The sequence below is a fragment of the Spermophilus citellus genome (assembly GCF_964194105.1).
Source record: "Spermophilus citellus genome assembly, chromosome: 2".
NCBI lineage: Eukaryota > Metazoa > Chordata > Mammalia > Rodentia > Sciuridae > Spermophilus > Spermophilus citellus.
In genome coordinates this window covers 227,408,128-227,430,670 of record NC_138183.1, presented here as the reverse complement: position 1 = coordinate 227,430,670, position 22,543 = coordinate 227,408,128, and the positions used below count along the sequence as shown (strand labels likewise).

Sequence of the window (22,543 nt, the reverse complement as noted above, 5' to 3'; positions counted from 1 at the left end):
ATGAGGTCATTTCTGGTACTGATGTGACAGAGAATGACAGGGACTGCATGGACAGGTGGTCAGTGTGGTCTGATGCTCACTCTTCTGGGAAATCATGAGCATATTTTATTTATTTATTATGGGGTTTGGGGTGGATCAGATATCTGGTAAAAGGAGCCCCGCTCCCATACACAGATTAAATGAGATTTGGAATTCACCTTTGCCTTGCACATAAAGAGATGTCCTTGGAGTTTGAATTCAGCAGGGTACACAAGCAGGAATTGGAAGGAAAAGGCTATGACAACTAAATGGACTGACCTTGGGGACAAAAGTTTCATTTGAATCATATGCTGAGTACAGTGAGTGAAAAGAGGGCTGTGTCTGCCCCTTCTGGTCTTAGCCTGAAAGTCAAGGCTATTCCATTCAGGCAGAGAGTTCCCAAAGACCCCAACAGGGTGACACTGTGATATGTCACTCCCAAGCCCTCTAACGCCTTCCAAGGACCTCGTGGGCCCTGCGCATCTGTGCCATTCATTATTTCACAGTAACTGGCGACTTCAGTGTTACCCGCATGGTATTTATTGTAAGATCATAACGGCTGAGGTCGTCTTTGGAAAGATGGGTCCGAGACTCAGCTCTGGGATGTTAAGCATGCCGTGATTTCTTAGCCTTTATGTTTCAGTTTCTTCATCGGGAAAGGGAAAGTCATGCCTTTCTCTCCTGGGCTGCTTTTAAGGATTACATGAAGAAATGCATCTAAAGCCCTTGGCAAAGTATCTGAATCTTAGAAAAGCACTTGGTGCTTGATAGCTATTAGCCAACCATCTCAAAGATTAAAGGGTACTCAAGGCAGCCTGGATGGGGAGTGCCTCTCAGGCTAACTTAATTCTTGATTAACTGGTCGGTTGCTTACTGTATCCTTGGTCACAGCCCTTGGAGACCTCCAGCACTCCAGCTAATTAGGATTCAGGAGCCTAATTTTCCAGATGCAGTCTATATAATATGTGAAAGAGACAGACTGATAGAAACAATATGACAATTTAGAGGGAGATGCATAAATAGTCTACCTATAAAACTCAAGGAAAGACCTGCCACAAGTGGTATTAACCCATGGAACTAAAGCAGGTTCCCTTGGGACCAAGACTTATTCACCTTCACAACCCAGAGTCCCACACACAGTATGATACCCAATAAATGTCTTTTTTTTAAGTGGGAAAAATATTAATTTGAATTTCCGGTGACACGGGGTTTGGTGTCAAGCTGCTTACTGAGAAGCTGCAAGCACTTGGAGAAGTCACTTCGCCTCCCTGGGTCTCAGTTTCTTCATCAGACAAGCCAGCGGTTGGATTTGATGGCCTCTAGGTCTCAACCTACCTCCCAGCCTCTGAGAGAAGCCTGTGTTTCCTCCTAACTTACCCTCCAAATACTACAGGAACCCAAATGGCTCCCTCTTATCCCGTGGGACAGTGGCATTTCACTGTATCGAGGTGGCTATGGCACAGAGGATAGCCAGGCTGGGTATTCTGGCCAGTAAAAAGAAAGAATAGACAAAACGAGAGAGAGAAAGAGAGAGAGAGAGAGAGAGAGAGAGAGAGAGGGCACCTTACTCTCAGATGACACCAAACAAAGCCTCTGAGCCCAGAGGCCTACTGCTGGCCTCCTGGATGCTGGAGGGAACGAGTGGTTTCTATTAAGAGGCGGGCACACAGTGACTGATTTCCTTCGAGAGGCTCTTTCTCAATTACTGCAAACATCACCAGTGCTCCTTGTGGTGCATTTCAGGATTTGGGGCCAATTCAAAGCATTCTTCCTTCCTGAGACAGTCCTCAGGCGCTGCTGAGCAGACGGCCCCTCCAATGGCTCCCTGATCTTTGGTGGTCTTGGAGGCCCTACAGCCCTGGGAAGAGTCTGGAGAGGGAAGTTCCCATCGCCTCCTATCCCAGAGACGCTGGCCAGTTTACATTATGTCAAGTCTCTTAATTCTCTAGGAGCCAAGAAAAAAAACATCAAAATTCTTAGAAAAAGAGATCCTTGAGTTTTCAAGGCCTCCAAGTTCTGGGATTGAAAGATGAGTTTTAACCCCATGAAGCTGAGTAGGAACTTGTAGTGTAATGTTAACAGGGAAAATTCAATTCAATTCCAGGCCTGTACACAAGAGCTGAGCCATCTGAGGCAAGCACTTCCCCTCTATGAGCCTAAGTCGCTCAGCCTGTAAAAGTGGTTTGTATGAAATTCAGTCACTCATTCATTCCAGATATATTTGCTCAAAAAGAAGTGAACGGGAGTTAGATAATATATGTTAAGAATCAGTATGCAGTAGGTATCCTAACAGGTACTCCATAGATGTCAATCTTTTCCTTCTCCCACCAGAAGGTAAAACGTTGAGCAACCAGCCTTAGCTCTCCCAAATACTGAGAGGACCCATAGGTTCTAAATTTATAATATATTTATGCCATCAAAAATCACTTACACTCTGATTATCTGCTGTTTCGTTCCAAGCAAGAGCCTAAAGCCACACTCATGAAATTAAAAGCAAGATGAGAACCTGCTTTAGATGCAAACACTCCCATTAAAAGGTGCAAAAGTCTTACTCACTTCTGAGGTGTGGCCTAGAGTGGTCGGACCCTCCTTCCTCTAGAGGAAAGCAGAACTAAGCAGTTAAAGAAAAATGAAGTGTTTTTGGAGATAAGAGAACGGAACAACCTAATGATCGACAGGACTTTTAGGTACTCAGAAGTTGCCCCCTCCCCGTGGGCAACCCACAGATTCCAGGCTGGGGCTTTAGGGGAGGAAGTAGGTTCTGGAAAAGTCCAGAATTCCCAGTATGAGAAGGAAGCGACCAAGTTAAACCACCTCTAAGGGCGCTTCTGTCGTCTGAGGCCAGGGAGAGCACTGTCAAGACACACCTCCTCCCCAGAGGGAGGAAGCTGCTATCTCCTCCTCCAGCCCCACCACCAACTGCCAAGACAGAAGGCAGGAAAGGCTTGATCCTGCTGAGACAAGCAGCCTGGGAGGTTGACTATAATTGTGCAAGTAAAGACAGGACCTTGAGTGTGCGCCTTCATCTGCCTTCACCAGCTCCAGCAAAGCTTCCTGGAACATCCCGGCCTACCTTATCTGCTCTGCAGCAGCGGTTCCAGTAAGCACATGTGTGTGTCAGCACTCTGGGGTGCCCGCCCCAACAAATTAAAGGAGATTTTATTAGCAAACGCTATGCCCAGAAATGGAACGGAAATCTGTCAAAGGCAGCTGGAAGCCTTCTCAAATGTGGCGGGAGCACAGTCAGGGGTGAATGGTGAAGGGAGAGGCCTATGATTGTTATGATCATAACAACCATCATAATTATTACTGTTGAGTGCTTGCTCCATGCCAGAAATTCTATCAAGGGCTTCATGGACCCCCTCACATCAGTCCTAATACCATCCTAAGCTATAGGTACTATAATTCTGTTTTAAAGATGAGAAAATCAGGGCACCGAGCAGGTAAATGAATTGCTTAAAGAGACGTAATTGTTGAGTGTCAGCACTCGAGTGTGGCTGTCACTACAGGGTCCACAGTAGTTTCTGAGCACCCAGGACATCAGAGGATCCCGGACAGCCCAGAGACTCAACTATGTAGACTGGAGTAATCATGCTCGATTCTAGAAGAAGATAGAGACCTGGTTTTAAACACTGTTTCCTGTGCCTGTTTAAAGAGGGGCCTGTTTCTGACCATATCCCAGGAGGTCTGGGAAGCTCTTTGGGGGAAGAAACCAGATGGGGTTTTCAAAGTTTTCAACAATGCAAACAATGCAGAACACAAAAGTGGCTGTCGACTTTAACCATCTAAACAATATAAAAACAGAAAGCTCCAACAGGCTTCAAAAGGATGGAGGAGCCTGAGAGCTACCTGATGGTGCTGTTGGAAGGGAGAAGGAGCTGCCACATGTCCCAGGAGGGACCTGCAGGGAGCTCCTCTCTCAGCCCCCAGTAAAGAAGGAGCCTGGTTTGCTTCCCTGAACCTTGTCCCAACTTTCTCCTTTCAGAAGAGAGCTTCCCCCTTGTCCTTTACATCCATCCTACGTGATGAGATGTTGCATGTATTCGGCTTCCCTTGTGGGGCCCTTGTGGGAAGCCATGGGAGACGCTACTCTTAGACAGTGCCACTTAACAAAGCTGGCAAGAGAAGTGGGGAGGCACACAGCCCAGAGGAAGAAGGAGGAGAGAGAGGTGGCCTGCTGCCTGGCCCTCCTTCGCTCTTTACACACTTGTCTCTTATTGCAATAGGAATAAATAGAAGAGAGATGATGGAGAAATGGGTAATAGAGATGATAGAGATAGATAATAGATGATAGAGATTGATAAATATAAAGTTATTTATTGGGGGGTGGGTACCGGAGACTGAACTCAGGGCACTCAACCACTGAGCCACATCCCCAGCCCTATTTTGTATTTTATTTAGAGACAGGGTCTCACTGAATTGCTTAGTGCCTTGTTGTTGCTGAGGCTGGCTTTGAACTCATGATCCTCCTGCCTCAGCCTCCCGAGCTGCTGGGATTACAGGCGAGTGCCACTGCCCCTGGCCGATAAAGTTATTATTAAAAGTTGAATTTGGAAATCCTAACCTGAATCCACCATGGTAAAACACAAACCTCACGCAAACCTCCCCAACACTGAAGTGCATACAGGCCTTCCAAAAGAGAACCCTAATTCCAACCTTGTTCATTCAGCAAGGTTCTGTCCAGTGCCTCCATGTGCTCGACATTGTGCTAGTGGGACCAGGGCTTCAGATAAGGCAGACAAGGTCACGGTAACATAAAGTTACAATTCAGTGGGGAAGACAGATGTTAAACAAGTCAACCCCACAGCACGGCAAGTATTCTAGCAGAAATGCCTGCTGCAGTAGAAAGCTTCTTCTAATCGGAAGCCTTTCCTCTCCAGAGCCCTTGCTGTCCCCATGGGAAGCCTCCCTTAGGAAATGCACTACAGCTTAGGACTGAGGGGTGGATTTAGAACTAGCTGGCCAGGCTAATGCTCAACAAGACTCCCAGTCAGGAAATTCAGCCTCAAAAGAAAGCGTAAGTCATTTTGGCTTAATAGAATCCATTTCTTCTAGCTCTTCATGGTTAGATACTGAGAAGAACTGGCTTCCTTCCTGTGCAAGAAACAACCACATCTGTGAGAACCATCTTTAAACACACGTGAATAGAGTCATCATAAATCCTTTAACTTTTTTTAAGTGTTAAAAAAAAAGTGAAAATCACACACACACAAAAAAATTCCTGAAGGCCTCCCCCAGGATGTTACATTCATGTGCTAAGTGTATAGAGGCAGGGGACTGGCCCAGAAAACCCTCCTGTTCATTTTTGGGTGTGTTAAAAGGCCAGGATGTTGGGCCCTTGAGTTTTGAACTCAAAGAAACTATTAGGAAGGATTCTGCCTTTGAAAGACCAATTAATCCAAAATTCAATAGCCAATCCCAGACTCCTAAAAACCATAAGATCCATGGGGAGCCAATGTTGTGTGGTGACATGAACATCAGCTCTGGGGTTCAAATCTCCAATCTGTCCTAATTAGCTATGAACTTGACTTGTAATGACCTTGGGAAAGTCATTAAGTTTCCCTCCCATGCAAAAGGATGATAATGCCAACCACAAAATTAATGTAAAGACCAGATTAGATAATGGAGCAGAAAACACTTCACACCCATTAAAACACTCCAGTAGAAAAGTGTAATAGAAAAGGGAAGGCAGCCATATCTCTTGGGGGTCGTCATTTCATAATTTACAGGATAAGATGCTCATCCAAGGCCATGGTGATTGGTTGTTAATGGATCATAATAGTAGTCCTGGGGTGTGGTGCTATTCCAACAGTGCTGAAATGGCCTATTAAATACTGAGTTTCTAATAATAAAGTGCTCAAGTATGCAAAAGATAGACTATTTTTTTGGAATTATAACAAACTTAAGGTTATTCCCTGAAGTTATTTCCTTTTATGGGAGAAAAGAAAGGATAAAGTTGTGACTACCATGACTGAGAATAAACCAAAGACCATGTAAGCCTCAAATTATATTGTGTCTCCATGTGGATTCTATCCATTAAGTGTGTCTTCTCAGAAAAAAAAAAAAAGAAGTGGAGGATGTGGCAAGAACTTAGTTTTGCTTTTTTTCTTTGGCCCAGATAGAGTTTGAAACCACAACTCCACCAAGTGGCTCTTACTGACTCTAATGCACATTGTTATCACTGCAACATGGTTTTCTTCTGACGAACCCAACTTTTGTCTGGAAACCCTCAACTTGTGCTTTTTGGGGGGGGGGGGGCGGGGGAGAAGCCCAGACTCCTAGCTCCAGTGGACAGGTTATGATTGACCTTGGTCAAGCATTAAGGTCCAGTTTCTCCTCATCAGGGACTGGTTAGGGATGTGATCCCACTTGTCCAATGAGAAGTAAATAGAAGTCAATCAAGAACTTCTGAAGAAACCATTCCTCCATAAGAAGGGTGTTGGGACTATGCAATCAATCCTTTTGCTGCTGGATATTGAATTTTTCCCCCCATAGGATGCCTGGAATGGTGGGAGTCAGTTTGGGAACATGAGGAAGGCTAACTGCAGGAAAACAATGGGAGTGATGGAGGGGAAAATTGGAGGGAAAATACCCTGGGTCTTGACATTATCGCTGAACTCCTGGAACGGTCTTATCCCAGACTTCTTGCTGTGGAAGATAATCCTTTAGGAGAGTTGATTGCTCTGTTTCTTACACTGCACTGATAGCTGCAAACCAAGACCCAATGGATAACAATCTCATAGTTTGATGCATAGATGGATCGCAGCTTCTCTTTAGTCATGGGAGTTATAACCCTCTTTCTCCTACCCAAGAAAGTACATCTGACTCAACGTGGTGAGACAGATATTTGAATCTGTTCCATTTACCAGACACAGTTGTTGACCACTGATCATTTGGATTAGTTGTTGCCTACACTCTATCAATTGTTACATATCTTTATCATTAACTGTGCATTCATTTGACAGGATCTTAAATAATGCCACATCCGTATCACTGTTTTGAAAGAATCTGCTCTTGTCATCCCCCAAGAAGTCACCAGCAGCAAAGGAGGTAAAACACGGAGGCCCTTTTAGCCAGATGCTGAACATCCATATCCCAGAGTTCCTGCCTTTCCTCCTGCCTGGACACACGAGATGCACCTGCCTAATCACAGAAGTCATTCTGCAACACCCTCCCCCTGCACACATATGCTAAGTAAACCCTGGTTCTAAGCTTCAGCTACAAGACCAAGAAAGTGTCAAGCAAATGGATGAGATTGTCCTAAGTCAGTTATGACACCCTCCCCTTTCCCTGCCTAAAATGACTTCCAAACCACATGACCCCTTTTCCTCTCTTTCTCTAGAATTTGGGTTCCTATGCTCTTCCACCATCTGCTTCTAAAATCTGGAGTCGGCTTGGAGGGTCCCATGGTTCTCAACCCATCGTTGTCTGTTGCAGAGCAGATAGGGCAAACCAGTAGCTCTCAGAATTTCTGAGGAGTGAAACTTTGTTTTTCTTGCTTTCTTACTCAGAGGTCCCAATTGTGAGGCAGTCAGGAGAGGGGACAGTCTAGTTAGAGCTGCAGTGGGGAGCTTTAATCCCATCCTCATCCTGAGAGTTGAAGGGTTCTGGGAAATCCAACAAGTGGGGTCCTCCAGGAACTATGGGGACCCGGCAAACACAGTTGATGCTCTTCACCCCAAGATTCTAAGAGGCCTAGATGGGATGAGATCTCCCTGTTACATGCTTTCACAAGATCTTGTGCTTCTCCTTCATAACACTTACACAGTATAATTAAATAGGGGCTTATTAGCTGTTCACCATCTGTCTCAGCGATGGACTGACTGTAAAAGCTTATCACAGAAGCGGCCGTGCTCTCTGGTTTCAAGTTGTACCCCAGTGCCTAGCAGAGCAGAACACACACTGGTGCTCCATCCACACACGCGGAGTGAAAAACAGAATCATTTGAAAACCCCTGGTTGTTGATCCAACTCAGAACCGCTCAGAGAGGCTGAGCAGAACCCAGTTCAGGTTGCTCTTGGGCCCTTTGGTTCCAAAGGTTCATTAATTAAGGCAAAAAGGATCAAAACAGATACCAAATAAGGACATGCCACACAGTCACAGGAAACCAGGTCCAGCGCTGCGAGGGCTCCAGCGGAGGGGAATCACCTCACCGTTTCCCATTGTGTCACCAAAACACAGTTCATTGAGTCTTCCTCTCTTTGTGAACTTCAGGTCTCCTTGGGGAAGTTTCAGCCCATTGTCCTCTTGCTCAATGCCCTCTCCTCAGGCATTTCAGAGGACAAAATGGAAAGGTCTGGGAGTCAGTTTTGCTACTGAATAGTTATGTGACCTCAAGCCAGTCTCTTGAAGTCCTTGAGGCTCTGTTTCCTTATCTAGTCCAATAAAACTATTTCTACCACCCTTTCCACTCTGACATGCCACCATCTTTGACTTTTGGTCACCAGGACAGGCTAACTTCGCACTGGCTAACTTCTCTACTTCTGAGTGCTACTGTGTAGGCTCCATTCAATCTGAGCCTCCCGAGCTGACCCATCAACCCTAGCAAAGCATCTGAGAAGCATCCCACCGAGTCCTTCCATGGAGTTACCCCCACAAAGGCATCGAGACCCATCTTGGCAGAGTACCTGGTCCCCTGCCAGCCTGAATGAATTTTCATGCCTCAGGAAATGGTCACCACCAAGATGTCTGAGCCAGGACTGGGCCCTCCTAGATAAGCAGGGGATGGCAGGCAGCTCCCAGAAGGTTGGTGAGCATTCCGAAGAATACAGTTTCAATGATTGGGGTCATCCAGCAACAGGAGCCATAGATAAAGGCAAAATTCACCTCAGGTAATAATAGCACCTTGTAGTTTTACATCACATGCTCCTGCCTACCAGCACAAAACACTTTCACACCAGGAGGCCAAGGTGGAGAGGTCTGGGGGAGGCAGAGGGATTATTATCCCCCGGTGGTTCACACAGTATATTGAAGCATTAGATTCGGGCCAATAGCCCAAGGTCACACAATTAGGCTTTCACAGGGTGGGAACTAGAGCAGAGTGTCCTAATCTTACCCAGGGGCTATTTCTAGTAGACTCTTGATGGAGCCTTTTGTTTATACCTTGGTTCTATCTTATCTTACCTGCCCAGGTAGGGAGACTATTTTTTTCCCCTTGGGGATGAGTAGTAGGAAACTTGAGTGGCCCGAAGTTGGCTGGCCAGCCTGAGTTCAGAATCCAGATCTCTTGACTTTGGATGCTACAAGTAGGACCCAGTGGGGCCCGTCCATGGGAAGCTGCTATTTTTTGCATTTGGGAGGCACAAGCAGAGCTCCCGTGGCAGCTGAGAATGCAGAAGCTCCAGGGCTGATAAAAGTTGTAATTAACATGCAACGTACAACCCTTTCATCTTCAAAGGCTTTTTCCCCATTAGCTTGTTATTCCTCCTATCACCCCCATGGGTGAGGCATCATTTTTTGTCTTCTCGGTTTGCAGATGGAGAAGGCAATGCGGGGAAGGTGCCCTTTGCCAGGAAGCCTGGCCCTTGTTCAGAGGAGATTCCTGACTCCCAGCAACTAACTGCACTTGGGGTGATGGGAAAACAGAATGGGGATGAATCATAAGAGAAGGCCCAAGCAACTCTCAGTAAGACTGTTTTTAGACTGCTCTGAAAGGAGGTGGAGCTGACAGTGTGGCTAGTTGGCTACCTTCAGGAATGGCTGAACTCCCAGAGCATTCTATGCTAACGATCAGAAGCATAAGCTGGAGAAAGCTGTTGCTCTACTATGGTGATAGCCCAGTGATATCACTTGGGGGTCAAATCTTCCATTTTTTTTTTTGTCCATGGCAGACATCACTAATGGATCACAGCACTCCCTGTAGCTGAGTCAAGGTTTGACTTCTTGGTACAGCACTTCAGAAAGCCTCTGGGAGTCAGTGGGAAATGTCACAAGAGCTGACATCTACTTGCTATGGCTGCTGAGGACTTGTTTGGGATTCACTTAAACTGCCACTTTCTAACCCAGGCCAAGTTGTCAGGCTTTGAAACTCTGTTAGCACTGACAGATGAGTCATGAGACTTTTGCGCTAGGGAAGTTAGTAATGCAGGGCCACTATTAACCAGTTACCTAGAATCAGTCCAACGCTATCCCTCACTGCTCTTCAACGTGGACTTTCTTCTTTTATATATATATATATATATATATATATATATATATATATATATATATATATATATATATATTTATATTTATATTTTTAGTTGTGGACTGACACAATACCTTTATTGTATTTATCTTTATGCCGTGCTGAGGATCGAACCCAGTGCCTCACATATGCTAAGCGAGCGCTCTACCACTGAGCCCCAGCCCCAGCCCCAGCCCCAACATGGACTTTCTTATCCAGGCAGGCTGACCCCTCTTCTGTCCCTGATTCGGTCATATTAATTTCTCCTGCTTTAAACTTTTGGTCCATGCTCTATCCTGTCCTGGGGTTTCTCTCCTCTTCTGTATCCATCTTCTTTCCACATTCAAGTCATCCTCAAATTCTTGAAGCCTTCCCATATAGTCCCAGCTCAGAAAGATGTCTGGTTTTTGTTTTGTTTTGTTTTATTTGTTTGTTTTGTTTTTTCCTGATCTACCAACACTTGGTTATTTGCTCTTAGGTACAACTCTTTCACCTACTCAACTTCTCTTTTACTAAACTGTAAAATTCTGAGGAAACTATCTCTTGTACCTCCCCCACTTCTTTCCACAGTACCAAGCACACCATACATTTTAATAAACTAAAGGGGTCTGTTTGTCACCATTTTACAACTGGGGAAAGAGAACAACCAATAAGGGAAGGACCTTGCTCTTGTCATCCTGTGTCTAAGGGAGAAATGCTAGACCTTGGCTGGGTATGTGTGGGTTCTCAATTCTCCTAAAATAATACTTGTGTCTGAATGATGAGCTGGAGATCCAGATGGCTCAACCACATTCAACTCTAATTGAGGGCATTGTATGTGACATGAGACCTGAACCTATCTGGAATTTAATTTCAACCCAAACCCACGGTCAAAGGATTTATGATGGGTGTGAATTGGGAACAATCAGAATAGGCTGTAATCTGACCAGGATTTTCAGAGACTGATAGAAGACTGGAACCAGACAGAGGATTTAGCTTCTGACCCATTTAGACAAACTCCTCAGTAATAAAGTCTTTAGATTCCTTTTTAAATTGTTTTTCCTCTGCCCACTTAGAGCAAGAGTTTCTCTGGTTTCCTGGGAAAACAAACAAACTTAGAGGGAGTCTGGGAGACTCTCAGTAGAAGCAGAAGCTCACCAACACAGAGACCTGTCTAACTCAGAGCCTTGACTAAATTTTATATGTAGCTAGTATATATGTGCATACATGGGTTTGTACTTTTTGTACTTTTGTTTTTCTTTTCTGTTTTTTCTTTAAGATTCTCATATTGTTTTTCCATAAGGTACTAAAGCTCATCCTCTTAGTTGAGCTTTGGCTGAGTGTTGTGGTTCATGTTGCAAGGTTCCTTTAGGGAAGCTGAGAATTCAAAAGTGTTCCTGGAGCTTTAAGAGTGAAGACACCATCTTTTCTTTCCTTTATCCGACTTGGAGCAATATTTCGGAAGGACAGTTTAAAGGACCTTGCATTTAGAACCTGCAGGTAACTCTAGGCCTAGATTCCTGGAGTGTCAGCTGTGTAGGTGGGACATGTCAACTTCTCTGACCTGAGCTTCTTCATCTGTCCACTCTCCAGGCGATGAGAGTGGAGGACTCCGGGCAACGTGCCTTCTCCCTAGGAGTCATTCTGGCTTATTGGCAGTTATTGGGTAACTGGGTCCATATGCTTGTTTCTGGCATGGACCAATAATTCACTTCTGGCACTTAATGTAAACCAGACATCACATTTTTTTGGTATTACGTTATAATAGTGTTATTCTTTCCATTAAGTTTTATGAAGCTGAGGTATTAGTGGGCCCACAGAATGGTAAATTTATAGAACACAAGGCCTGGAAAAGAACTTGAGACATCAATTAGAATCCAGCCCTCTCGTTTTAAACATGGAAAAATGGTGGTAAAGTTGGGTTAAAAAAGATTTTCTGAGCATCATATAATGAATGAATCAGTACTCAGAACTAAAATAGCACAATCATTTCTATTCTTTGGGTACTTTCTTTTATTTTTAGTTGTAAATGAACACAATACCTTTATTTTGTTTATTTATTTTTTTATGTGGTGCTGAGGATCAAACCCAGGGCCTCACATGTGCAAGGCAAGTGCTCTACTGCTGAGCCCAAACCACAGCCCCTTGGGGTACTTTTTATGTACTAGACACATAGCTTTAGAATGATGAACAAAATATCATTCTTGAAGCTTAACAGTGCGATTGCCTGAGCTCATACTGCTTCCACGTGGGAGAGAGGGGAATAAACTGAAGTCTTATTTTGTAACCCTAACACCTCCATGCACCCTCCCACAAGGCCCGGCCTCCTCCTTTGGGCTATGCAGTTACATGGAGGTGATCCGTGGTTTGGAAGATTTTTAAATCATCAATTGAAAGAACAGACACTTTTTATTTTTTCCTTTTAATGTAAAAAGAGAAACAAAAAAGCCAACATATTTTCTCTGAGTATACTGAGAATTTGATTATGAGGGTTGGAGTTCATGATACATGAGACCAGATTCAAAAATAAAAACTGAGACATAGAAGGAGCCAGTCTTAAAGGAAATGAATGAGCTCTAAACTTCCCCTATATTGCCTGATATGTCAAGCCTCAAGAAGGATCCACTAAAACCTGAGAGTGTGCTGAGAAAAGATATTTCAAGGTTTGAGATTCATTACTAGAGGCATTAGAAAAAATATTTTTCCCCTGTAGAACAAAGAGGGGGGAAAAAAGATGAAAAAGAATTAGACCGAACCTATAAAAATCACGAATGGTAAATGATGGGGATTGCTTTGCTAGTCAAATCTAGAAATGTTATTCATTCAACCATCTAAGTATTTATTTAGCACTTACTATAATTGGGGGGATATGCCAACAGCTGGGAGCTCTAGTTGTACAAAAATGTATCCAAGGCATGGGCTTTCCCCTAAGGGACTTTAGAGTCATCACACAGCTAAGAGGCATCCTTCGAACCTCTTTTTAACTGGAGGCATACCACAGAGTCTTTATAAATTATCAGGGGGAACAACTGGAAGATCATAAAGGAAAGTGAAAGTTACTTAAGGTGCCTAAAGGGATGAACCTGACCTCTAAGGCTGACAATGTGAAAACAGCTGGTCCCAGCACAGAGTGCAATCTCCTGGGCAAGAGATTTCTTCTTCAAACTCTTGTCTGCATCAGTATATTCCAGGCTCCTGTTTTCCCCTCCAAGGTGTGGAGCCTGCAGCTCCCTAGTAGCTACAGGGCTGGTCTTCTGAAGGCTGCAAGATGGTGCTCAGGTCTGCTGGACTCTGTGTTTTGAACTGGGAACATTCAGCATTGGCAACATTTGTGGCTGACATATAGGAGACACTCATTTAATACTTTCATAGTTTACAAATTGTGGGGCGAGAGGTATGGGTGAAAACAACACTCTAGGTCAGAGGCTGCATGAAACTGTTCCTTAGTCCCTGGCACCTTAATTTGCATAGTGTGAACACCTGTGAAGAGGCATTAGGGTCATCACCCATGTCTTCAAGAGATGAAGTACAACAAGGTGCTGCTTAATTCTCTGACTGGTGCATGGTCCTTCCAGAAGGCACAAAGACCCGCTTGAGTGCACCAAAACCAAAATTGATGGGGAACCTTGGATGCATCCCCGTTCCCAGGCTAAATGCCTGAACTCTGTCTTGCAAAGTAAATCAGATGTCCCCAAGGGGCTTTGCCTCCTGTCTTCCTGGGTGGCTTGTTTTTCATCCAGGGCTATGCGGAGAAAATTCACTTGCTCCACGATGTGATGTTCACCTACTGGGTCAAACTTGGCTTGGGCTGAATTCTTTGTGCCCTGGATGCAGGGAGCCTGACTCATGACAGCCTCCTCCCTACCAATTCAAAGTGGTAGAAAGAAGACCCTCGAACCTAGGGCCTTTAAACAGGCCGACATTTTGCTGCTATTCGGTTGGTTCATTTCCATTTTGCCCAATCTTGCAAGAGTCATGGTCCTAGCTGATGGAGAAATACCAATCAAGAGCCTTCACTTTTCATCCTGGTGAGAAATACTGATGTAACAGTGAACTCAACTCACCATCTTCTCCAGTCCTACACCCTCCACAACATCCCATCAGTAGAGGAGTATAGAACTTCCATTCAAGGATTGGAATGAATGAGCCACTCGTAGTATGAATGGGAAGAGTTTTCATGACGACTTCTTCCCCCTTCATTTTTGCAATTCCAATTCTCTCCTCTGACATTGTGTTTGAAAAGGAAAAGAAAAACCAGCTCTGTGGGCATTATGATCCCACACACAACCAGATTCCCAAATAGTTTTTGGAAACAACCAGAATACTCCCAGGTAAAATCATCTAGGTTTGGGGGATGCCCTGAAATCTTAATATACCAAGAAAATCACCACCATTTTGACCAAGAGCATGAACTCTGTAGCCAGACCAGCTGGGTCTGAATCCCAGCTCCATTAAATCCCAATTGGGTGGCCTTTGGCCCAGTTACTTAAATTCCCCATGCCTCAGTTTCCTCATATGTATAAGAATAATAACAACAGCATCACCTTCATGAGGCTGGTGTGTGGTGAGTTAGCGTAAAGGAAACAACTGGTATGTGCTAGCACATTGTCAGCACCCCGTGTTTGCTATTATTACCAAGGGTGATGATGGTATCTCAGAAACATAGAACCAGCCACAAAAAAAGCAAGTGCAGAAGATACAAGAACTCTAAAACAACAACATGAAATTTCAGCCACCACCAGAAAAGACTTGCAGTGACACCATAGTAAATGCTCAAAATGACTGGTGATGAGCACACCCACACACACATACCAAGTCTTGCAATTAACTTTTACTCTCAAAAGCTCGAGACCCTACTGAGGTCTGAATTGGAACAACATATATTCCATGTTTGTATAATTATGTCAAAATGGACTCTACTGTCGTGCAGAACTAAAAAGAACCAATAGAAAATATTTTTAGTAAAAAAAAAAAATAGAAAGAAAAATTTTAAAAAGGTGAAGACCCAAGGAAGTTTTTAAGGATCTGAGTTTTGCAAAGCGGTTGGTGACTCAGCCCCTCCACACCCACCTGAGCCCCATCTGCCCACACTTGCCCTTACGAAGGACACTTGCTTCAGGAGGACACACCCAGGCTGCCAGTGCACCCCAAACTCGGAGAAATCTGGTTCCATGAGTTTCTGTCCCCTGTAATACCCATGCACTCATTTTGTGCCTGAGTTCCCGTCTGAGTTTCATGGGGCAGGGGACCCACGGGAAGGCAGGACTTGGCCCAGTTGTGGACAACTTCCCACTTGGCAAACTGAGAAGAGGAGGTCAGTGTGGCTCTCTGCCAGGGGTCAGGCTTCCCTGCACACGGGCCTCTTTCCTGCAGCACCATCATGTTGGAAGGCAGCTTGATAATTACCCAGAGAGCCCCACAGGAGACAACCAGAATCTTCTGTGAAGCCCTCCTGCTTCTCTCTCAGCCGCCATCACCTTTCAGAAGCAGGCGTGGGGGTTAGGTTGGCCTCTCACCTGTGGATTCCATCCCAAATGGCCAGACCTCCACGCTGGGCACTGCTGGGGAGTGTTATATTTTGAGGCTTCAGTTTGGGGTTGGTGTCATCCTCTCCCTTTCCCTTCTTGGCCTAACCATCTATACAGCCCGGCCCTCCCCCGCCACAGCAAGCAGCCACTAAAGCCACAAGCAGATGAGTGAGCTTTCTGCTCGGGCTGACCAAACATGAGCCCTGTGGCAGGCAGTTGCCCCTCAGCCCTGCCCAGAGCCAAGCCAGCCAGCCCCCCTGATGGCATGTACACATGAATGCACCGGCCTCATAAGCAGACCAGCCAGCCAGCCAGCTAGCATTCCTATGGAGAAGTAGATCTATATCCTAGAACTTCCATTCAGTTCAACAAACAGTTTCTGGTCTCAAACGTGTACCAGCTCTAGGGTCTGGGACTCCAAAAAACGAAGGGGATATGATCCCTGATATCAGGGGGCTCCCACAGAGCTGTAGAAGACAGATAAGAGAAATACCCCTTCTATTCCTCTCGGCAGATGGGGCCGGCTTCTCAGACCCAGTTTGGGGGAGTGTTTTTAAAAAAAAAAAAAATTTCATCTGCTCCATGAGTGGAGAGTAGGGTTTAAATTTCAAAAGGGAGGAACCAGTTCTCCCTAAAGAACACTCGTGTCCTCATTCAAGCAGAGAACACAACGGAAATTGAGTCATTGGCATCTCACTGTGCAAACCCCCAGAATTTCTCTCTGGGGCCCAAAAGATCCCCTTTGAAAACAACGCTGTGGGAGGCAGACTCCGCCACCTGCTTCAGCTCCTTCCTTCACAAGAATCACTTCCCTTTCAGGGTCTGGGTGGAGCTGACTAAAACAGAGGTGCTGGGGAAACAGCCACAGCTAATCTCTTCCTCAGCCCCTGGCTGGGCTACTGGGGAGGCCCCGCTCGCCTCCTGCTACCTCCTGACCATCAGCAGACTCCAGGCTGATTCACCATCTCTTGGGTGGCTCCATGTCACCTAGCATTCCACACTGGTTTTGGCTCAAAATCCTTGACTTTTGCAGAGAACCATGTCAGCCCAAGGGGGAACCAAGACTTCCCCTTACCTGGGGCAGATAGAACCTGCTAATGAGCATGTGACCAAGGGCCCCTGTGGGTTGCTGCATAAGAAGTGCCTGCAAGGTCAGTGTGAGAGCATCTGCAGGGCCTCTTTCTCAATTTCAGGAGAGGCCTTTGCTCTGACTTGTCTCTTAGGGAGCAACCTCTCCATTTTTTCCAAGCTTGCAAATGAGAGCATGTCTAGAAGGGCAGCTGGACTCTGATAAGGGAATCGACTGACTTATTTTAGCAACAACTAAGAAGGCTGACATCTCTGACAGCTGTGGCCAGGCCTGCAGAGTGACGAGTCAGGACAGGGCAGGGCAGGGCAGGGTATTTGAGAATCCAAAACCAGCCTGAGGGTGGAGGGGAAAGCCATTCATGCCAGGCTGTGCTGGCCTCGGAAGACAGGAGGATGGGAGGATCACACACAGTTTCCAAAGTTCTCCAAAGGCAAGTAATGAATGGACGGAGCAGAGGCCCTGAGGTTCAACCTGGGGGGATTTGAGACCACGGGAATCATGACTCTACCACTCTATCCTTGGGCAAGTCAAATTAGGATATGTTAGAATTTACTCCAGGATGGGTGAAGTTGGAGCCTCAAATTCTTTATCAAGAAAATAGAGTGAAGAACGCACTCATGCATACGGCTGCTGTGAGGCTTACGTAAGAGACTCATGGCAAACCCCAGCTCAATGTTTAGCATAGAATTGGTGCTTAGTGAGTGCCATTTTCCTAGAAACTTAGGACCCTGCTTTGCATAGAACCATCTGGTACAACAGCAAAGTGCCAGGTTTTAAAACCAGCATCCACAGATGTCTCAGGAGGCAACAGAGGCCCCAGGACAAGGCGGAATTGTTCTTGAGCATGAACTTGCTTTACCATAATACATATATATGTATGTGTGTGTGTGTGTGTGTGTGTGTGTGTGTATGTGTGTGTGTGTGTGTATATATACATATATATAATGGAATATATTATATACATATATTATGGAATAGGAACATATATGAACATATATATTCATTCCTATTTTTATTTTTTAAATAAAATGCATTATGATCATACATAATAATGGATTCAATTCTTTGTTACATATTTGTACATGTTCATGTTGTGGCCATAAAATTTGGTCACTATTCTCCCCCAGTGTTTCCCTCCTCCTCCCCCAGCCTCCCTTCTTATTATCATTCTTTATGAAGCTCAAACAGAACTACTGTGAGGGCAAACTACAGACTTGGAATGAGTGGTAAGACAGTATTTAAGGTGTTAAACAAGCGCTCAGCAGGGTTGGGGCGGCCTCCTACAGACCTCCAAGATAGAGGTATTTTAGAGACCAAATGTATGAAGGGCACCCTGCCCTAATCAGTCTCAGAGGGCAAGTGACTAGTCCCTCTCTTTCATGGTCTACTTCCTCCTTGGGAAAAAGAAGGGATTTTTTGATGTGAGTGTGTGTGTGTGTGTGTGTGTGTGTGTGTGTCTATGTATGTGTTTCCCTAAATGATGCTTAGAGTCCCCCTCTCTGAGTTTATGACAATGAATCAGGGAATATTTCTTGAATGAATGGAAGGGGATGTGTCATAAACTAGGAATTTCATGTGGTCCAGCATCCCCTCCCACGTGGGAAGATTTGGAAGAAAATAGACCCTTCTCCTGCAGGCTGCAGCCTCCAACACACGTACTCACACCAAGCGTGTTCAGGATGCCCCGTGTGTGCCAGGGGAATCACTGAATTAATCGGTGCTAACCCCCAGGGGATGCAGCTCTGCTTCCTGGTTTCCTCTCATGGGAACACAGCCAAAGCCCTGGCTCCCAGCAGGGGGAGGCATCTCTAAGCCCCAGTGGGAGCAGAAGGGTACCAGCCATCCCCAGGCAGCATGGTTCTCAGAGGCGCCCCTGTTTCTCAAAACCAGGGGTACAGTTCCCTAGCACTGACCTTTCACCACAGAGGAAAGGTGATGGGTGTACAGAGGACTCCTCCGCCTCTAAGGCCACTCTCTTCTCCCCACACCTCATTCAAGGCACCTGTTCTCCAACTCTGAGTTTCTAGGTTCAAAGGAGCTTAAAGGAGCTTTGACCATTGCTATGCTTTTTGATTTCTGATGCAGAGTTTGGACCTTTCTTTCCTCTGCTCAAAGTCTTGCCCCTTTCTATTTTCATGGTCTTCCAGAGTCTTCCACAACCAAGAATGGGCCATGGCGGTGCCTTTCCATTCCTCTCCCTTCCTTCTTCCTCCCCCTCTGCCTACCCAGCCCTGGGTCTGCCGTTAAGTCCTGTCTCCTTTTCAAGTCTCAGTTCCTTTTAAACAACTCCACAAGCACAGGGAAGTCAGGACCCAGGTGCTCACTGCAGCTGGCACTTCTGTGAATGATGCCCCCAAAGAGATCAGGGAAACGCGAGGCAGGAGTGAGCCTGCTGGTCTCTGGGAGAGCCCCAAGGGTCAGGAGTGTTTGGGGACAGGGCCCTTTAGAAGGAGACAGGCTGAGAAGAATCAAGATACTCAGAGACAAAGCAGAAGACACCACCGGTGGGTAACATGCCAGCAACCTTCCCTGGAAGCCTCAGGGAAGCTCCCCGGCCTCTGTTCTCTGAGGCTGGGCCCAGGGCTCCTGCACTCTCCCCTCCCACAATGAGCATTTCTGCCTTTCAAAGGCCCCTTGGAGCTCCAGTTCCCTGTGGCCTCTGGTCTACTCCTGCCCCAAATCCTACCCAACTTCGCCCATCCTGGAATACATTCTAACATATTCTAAGCCTAAGCTTCAGAACTCAATGAACCTGAGTTCATATTCAGTACCACCTGTGGCTGTGTAACCTCAGCAAGTCACCTAACCTCTCTGAGCCTCTGTTTTCCTCCTATGGGCCTAATAACAGGGTACTTCTCACCAGGCTATTGCAAGGGTAAAATGAGATAACACATGTAAAGGATTTAACACAAAGTGTACAACAGTGACTAGTGCTACCACAGCACTATTATTGTTGTTGTTGTTATCATTTTTTGCATTGCTTCTGTTCCAGGAATCAAAATTCTAGATCCCACAGGTTGGGTTGTGTCTTTTGCTTTCTTGGTATTCCTAAGAACTGGGTTTTATAAGTATTTGCTGAGTAGAATTAACTGTAGGCTGAGCTGTCTCTGACCCAGCTGGCACAACTTGAAAGAAAAATTAATTTTGCTGGTGATAAGCAAATCGGTCATGTAAAAATTATCTGTTCATATATAGACAAAGAGAGGGAACACTTGGAGTTGAGCCATGCTGGAATACCTCACAGTCCCTCCCCTCTACAGCCACCAAAAGCCCCCAATCTCCTCTGGATGGGATACTGGAACCTTAGCCTCTGGGTCGCTGATGTTACCCTGATATCCAAGCTCCCTCCAGCTGCCAGGCTCCCAGGCAGGGAACAGGAGTCCTATCCGTGTTTGGATTTTCCCTGACTGATTGGCAGAACCAGGAGGTCGCAGCTGGCCCAGTCATTGCCTCTCCTATACAGTCTCCCTGCCACTGCCCAGCTGCCGGGAATGGTCCCTCACAGATATCCAGACCTGGCCTCAGAGCTGGTTCAAGTTTCCACAAGAGTTATGGTGGTCAGTGACTGGAGGGGTGATAAGGACTTGGGAAACCAGATTCAGTGGGGAGCCACCCTCACTTTCCCAGTAGTCTTTCTGGAAAGCTCATTGCCAAGGGCTTCTAAGTGCGTGGCCACCTTACCCAGGCTCCTACCCCTCCTGTCCCAGTGCCAGCATGTGCCTCAGCTCCTGCCCCTGCCCTGCCTTAGCTCTGCCCTGTCAACCACAGCCTGTGGGGCTCAGAGAGCCCTTGGGCGCAGGAGCCTGCTAGTCCAGACACCAGCTAAGCATCCAGGAGTACAGTTAACTTGCGGCCATGTGCTCCAGCCCTAAGGACCTCACCCAAAACTGCGCGCGGGCAGCCTGCCCAGCAAAGCCTCCTCTCTCTTTCCCCGTTCTCCTCAACACAACGGTGCTTCCCACCAGCAAAGTCTACCGGCAGTTCAGCGCCAATCCCAGCCCTGCTTTCCAGAATCCAATCCAAGTCGCTCGCCTTCCTCTGGACTACAGTCCCCCAGGGCCACTCTGCCCGCGGGGCTCCCGCGGCGCTGTCCTGGGTTCCCACTCCGCTGGCCCCGACGGCCGCGGTCACTCACCGATCTGCAACTGCGCCAGGCTCAGCTGCACGAGGCAGAGTCCCCAGGCTGCGCGCCACCAGAGCTTGTCCATGGTGTGTGTGCGCGAACCGCGAGAGCAAGCAAGTGGAGCTGGGGGGTTCCGGGGCGCGGGGCGGGGTGCGGGCCGAGGACGCGGCGACGAGGGCGGACCGAACCTGTCAGAGGCTGGGGGCCGCTGGGCAATGAGGCCGCCTCGGAAGTTGGCTGCAGTTTTTATTCCAGGGTTGAAAGAGTGACCTAAGAGGGAGGGAGCGAGTGAAGGACACACCCAAGCGAGGGGCTGTGACTAAGCAGCCAGCAGCGGTTTAAAGACGTACCAGCCCTCCTCGGCCCTGGCCCTCCGCCCCCGCCCGGTTCTTAATGGAAGTTGTAAATCGGAGCTGCCGGGAAGGGACCGTGGCAGCGCCCGGAGGCGCCCACCCGCCGGACGCACGCCGGGTTCTCCCACCAGCTCGCCCCCAGCCGGAGGATGACTGAGTCCTAAAACCTCCCCGCTGAGTTCTGCCTCTGGCCTCTCCTTTCCCGCTAAATTTCTCTGAGTCAGGCTGGGAAGGATTCTCTGGTTTTCCCCAGCGGGCGGGCGGCTGGAGATCCTGGGAGAGGAGCTGGGGCAGTGGCGAGATCCTGCCCAGATGGCGCTTCCAGGGCCATGGTGAGGAGTGAGGGGTGGAGAGCTTGAGGGAGCGCTCATCCTTCTTCCCCTAAGAGAGTAGTGAAATCCGTGTTGCTCAGATGGGTCAGGGGCAGCTAGTGATGGCCAGCCACGGGCTGGAATTTGCCTCCTCAAATCCCTGTGTTGTTCATTCTCAGGTCCCGGGATGATACCGCAGTCCTTCCACTCACCTACACACTCATTCATCCTCCCAAGTAGTTTTTCATCCACCCATCCATCAATCTACCATCTTTCTTTACATCCTCCCATCCATCCTTCTGTCCATCCAGTATCCACCCATGTTCATCCATCTTCCCAACATCCACTAGACCAACCACACATCCAACCATCCATCCAACCACTAGTTCTTCCACTCATCCACCATACAACTTATCCATCATTCCATACATCTTTTTCCACCATCCTCTTTTCCATTCATCCACCTATGTATGAATTCCTCCACTCATCTGCCATCCATCAACATAACCACCTATCATTTTATCCATCCTCTCATTCATCTACTCATTCATCCAAATTCTTTCTTGCTTCTACATATGCTGCTTATGCAAATCTTAATCCACTTTCCCCCCCCCCTTATCCTGGCCAATAAATCTCGAAGAGGGACAGAGATTATCATATTCTTCCCGGGAGGCATTTCAAGTTGGAAAACATGAAAAATCATATTTTTAATCATTATTCCATACCTACCCATAATATAGTATGAATTAATATTGGGAAAGCAAAAGCAGGAATTTTTGCCTGATGAGATACACAGAAAAACGCAAGTGGTTATCAGTGGCTGTGTAAGACCCTGAAGGAACCATGCCAGAACTTCTGAGGGAAGGTAAGATTTTGAAATTTATTAAAGGAAAATGAAAAATGGAGAGAAATGCACCTAATTATCCACTCGTCCATTCATTCATCATTCATGCAGTGAGCACCCAAGGACTTCAAG

At 46.6% G+C, this 22,543-nt stretch overlaps 1 protein-coding gene across 5 annotated transcripts in view; it reads right to left on the bottom strand.

The window, feature by feature from the left end:
- Positions 1-21,348, bottom strand: part of CD44 (CD44 molecule (IN blood group)) — an 84,449-nt gene extending 63,101 nt beyond the window's left edge. The window contains exon 1 of one of the 5 annotated variants that reach the window (XM_081280097.1): positions 20,916-21,348. In XM_081280097.1, the coding sequence (XP_081136223.1) occupies positions 20,916-20,988 (73 nt within the window). In that variant the 5' untranslated portion in view covers positions 20,989-21,348. The remainder of the gene's footprint in view (positions 1-20,915) is intronic. The other 4 variants (XM_081280093.1, XM_081280094.1, XM_081280095.1 and 1 more) reach the window with 4 other exon arrangements.
- Between the last annotated feature and the right edge of the window lie 1,195 nt (positions 21,349-22,543).